Source organism: Engraulis encrasicolus, unplaced genomic scaffold (genome assembly GCF_034702125.1).
Source record: "Engraulis encrasicolus isolate BLACKSEA-1 unplaced genomic scaffold, IST_EnEncr_1.0 scaffold_178_np1212, whole genome shotgun sequence".
In the NCBI taxonomy this organism is placed as follows: Eukaryota; Metazoa; Chordata; class Actinopteri; order Clupeiformes; family Engraulidae; genus Engraulis; species Engraulis encrasicolus.
Genome location: NW_026945329.1, coordinates 35,133 through 37,500, shown reverse-complemented (window position 1 = coordinate 37,500; position 2,368 = coordinate 35,133). Strand labels below are relative to the sequence as shown.

The window sequence follows — 2,368 nt, the reverse complement described above, 5'->3', positions numbered from 1 at the left end:
AGCTGTGGTCCTGGAGGGCGCCTGGGTCGAAATGGCAATGGTGGAGGCTCCACGTCTTCACTCGTTGCATCACGCCAGAAGTCGGAGTCCTGCGGCGGTGGACCCAGGGATGCACGCTTCGCAGGACGGCTTGGCGTTGAGGCAGGGGCTTGTGAGGTGCGTTTACCACTCGTAGCACCACGGCTTGGTGGAGGAGGGCATGGAGTTGGAGCAGAGGCTTTTGAGGGGCGCTTACCACGACTAACTGGAGGAGGGCATGGAGTTGGAGCAGGGTGGAGATCACGGCGCCTGCCACTCATGCGCACACTGCTGGCAGCTGGAGGAGTTGGAGAGGCAGCTGGAGGAGTTGGAGAGGCAGCTGGAGGAGTTGGAGAGGCAGCTGGGTGTGGGGCAGTTGAAGTCCCTTCCAAAGGGTCATCAGATGTGTTCCCATCATCCGAGTCAGATGTCTCCTCACTGTATGAACAAGAGGATACACAACATTAATTATACTTTTATTTAGATGTAACAGTTTTTTTTAAATTACATTTTCATTTACATTACATTTTCAAAAAATTACATTTCATTTACCACTACATTACAGTGTATCCTGCAGTGAAACAAAGACAGACTGAAGAATAAATCATGGCTATATATTGACAGTATGAATTGCCATAACATATTGTAGTAAAGCAGGCTGCAGGACATGGGAGTGCACTGACAATGAATGTGACAGTTCATGCTTTTTTTTTTTTTTGCCTCACTGCTAATTGCATGTCAGCTGAATAAGTTGCCATTATCCATTTAGTTTGGCTACACCAACAAAATGCAAGTTATAGTATATTTATCATTACATTACAGTTAATCATATAGTTGCAGACATAAGCACTTTAGAATAAACTTACAAAGTAATGATAAACAGCATTGCCATTCAATACTGTAAATGGTAAAAGACATGGGAAACACTGACAGTGAACGCATTTGTCTTTCTGACTGCATGATTTGTGTATGTATTCATGTATGGAATCAATTAAATGTAATAAAATGTATTCTCACTATACTGCTGTCTAATATTCCTGTCAGTGTTTATATCTGGTGCGTTTGCAGCGTCTGTACTGCTGGCACAATTACCACATGGGGACAATAAAGTTCTAAACTTTCATTCAGCAGCAGAATTATCACTTTCATTATGCAGTGACACAATTATGCCTTTCACGATACAGTGACAAAATGATCACTTACAAATCGAGGACGACATCTATGCCGTCCTCAAACGCCTGAAGCGCTGAGTCGGTGCTGTCAGCTTCGGACACCGCATCATCCTCTGTCTCATTCCCGCCGTCATCAAAAAGTTGAGCGTGGATTTCGGCCAAAGTATAGCGCTTCCTACCGCGTCCATCCATGATGTCTTCACAACACTCGACTCACAGAAAGCACAGACGACTCACACTCACAGGCAACACACACTTTTAGGGAGTACAAACCCGAAATTGCTGACGAGAAATGCTGCTCTACGATGCGTAAAGCAAGCAGAGTAGGCGGCAACTCCAATGTTGTTGTGACAACCAAAACCATGCGGCAGATACGCATGCCGTCAAAAACGTGAGGGATTCACCAATCGGGATGAATGACCAACCTACATTGTCAGAAGAAAGCATACTATTGGCTGGATTAGATGTCACTCAAGTTTGGGTGAGCGTTTGTGACCTCTCAGCCTATCTTGTCAACTACCAAAATAAAGGTTCACTACGAGACGCGTACAAGAATGCTGTGCTTAGGTGAAACAGACGTCTGCCTCTCCGTACACGTTGCTCCACGCCAAAAAATAGCTCTGGAATATTACAGGGGACATCGTCAGCTTTTGATTCATGTGTAACAATAGATGACAACTTGAAGAAATGTGGTGAAAACATGTCAGAGAAGATGATGCAGCAAAGTGGATGTACACAAGGCACCATTCTTAGCGTCACATCGATCAAGCAAATAAACATCGTTTTGGACTATGGAAGCATACTGGATGGCTTATTGGCACAGTTTGAAGGTTGGTGACTTTATTTGTACCGTTTGTGTGTGGTAAAAATACATAAAAATGTGTCAACAGAGATCGTTTTTAACACTTAGCAACTTCCTATTCAAATGACTGGGAAATGCTAAGCTAGGTTCTTGCTAACAACTAAAGCCTGTTCTTGCTAACAACTGCATCAAAGTTGCCCAAATTTGATGGGCACCGAGTTGAAACTATACTAATAACGGGTAGTTGGTCAGTTTGGCTGGAAATTGGTCATAATAGAATATAACAACATGCGTCCTGTTGCAACTTGGTTTTTTTAAAACTGGGACCGTCGACGGGCCCGGAAGTGGGCGTGACAGGTTAAGAGGTTAATAGTGA

The 2,368-nt window shown here is 44.0% G+C and overlaps 1 protein-coding gene across 1 annotated transcript in view; it reads right to left on the bottom strand.

Moving 5' to 3' along the window:
• LOC134442592 (proline-rich protein 12-like) overlaps positions 1–2,044 on the bottom strand; it is a 2,618-nt gene extending 574 nt beyond the window's left edge. Inside the window, exons 1-2 of the mRNA XM_063192655.1 lie at positions 1,222–2,044; positions 1–456 (exon numbers count right to left, since the gene is read on the bottom strand). The exon at positions 1–456 is cut by the window's left edge and continues 574 nt beyond it. Coding sequence (XP_063048725.1) covers positions 1–456; positions 1,222–1,382 — 617 coding nt within the window. The 5' untranslated portion in view covers positions 1,383–2,044. The remainder of the gene's footprint in view (positions 457–1,221) is intronic.
• Positions 2,045–2,368: the final 324 nt, after the last annotated feature.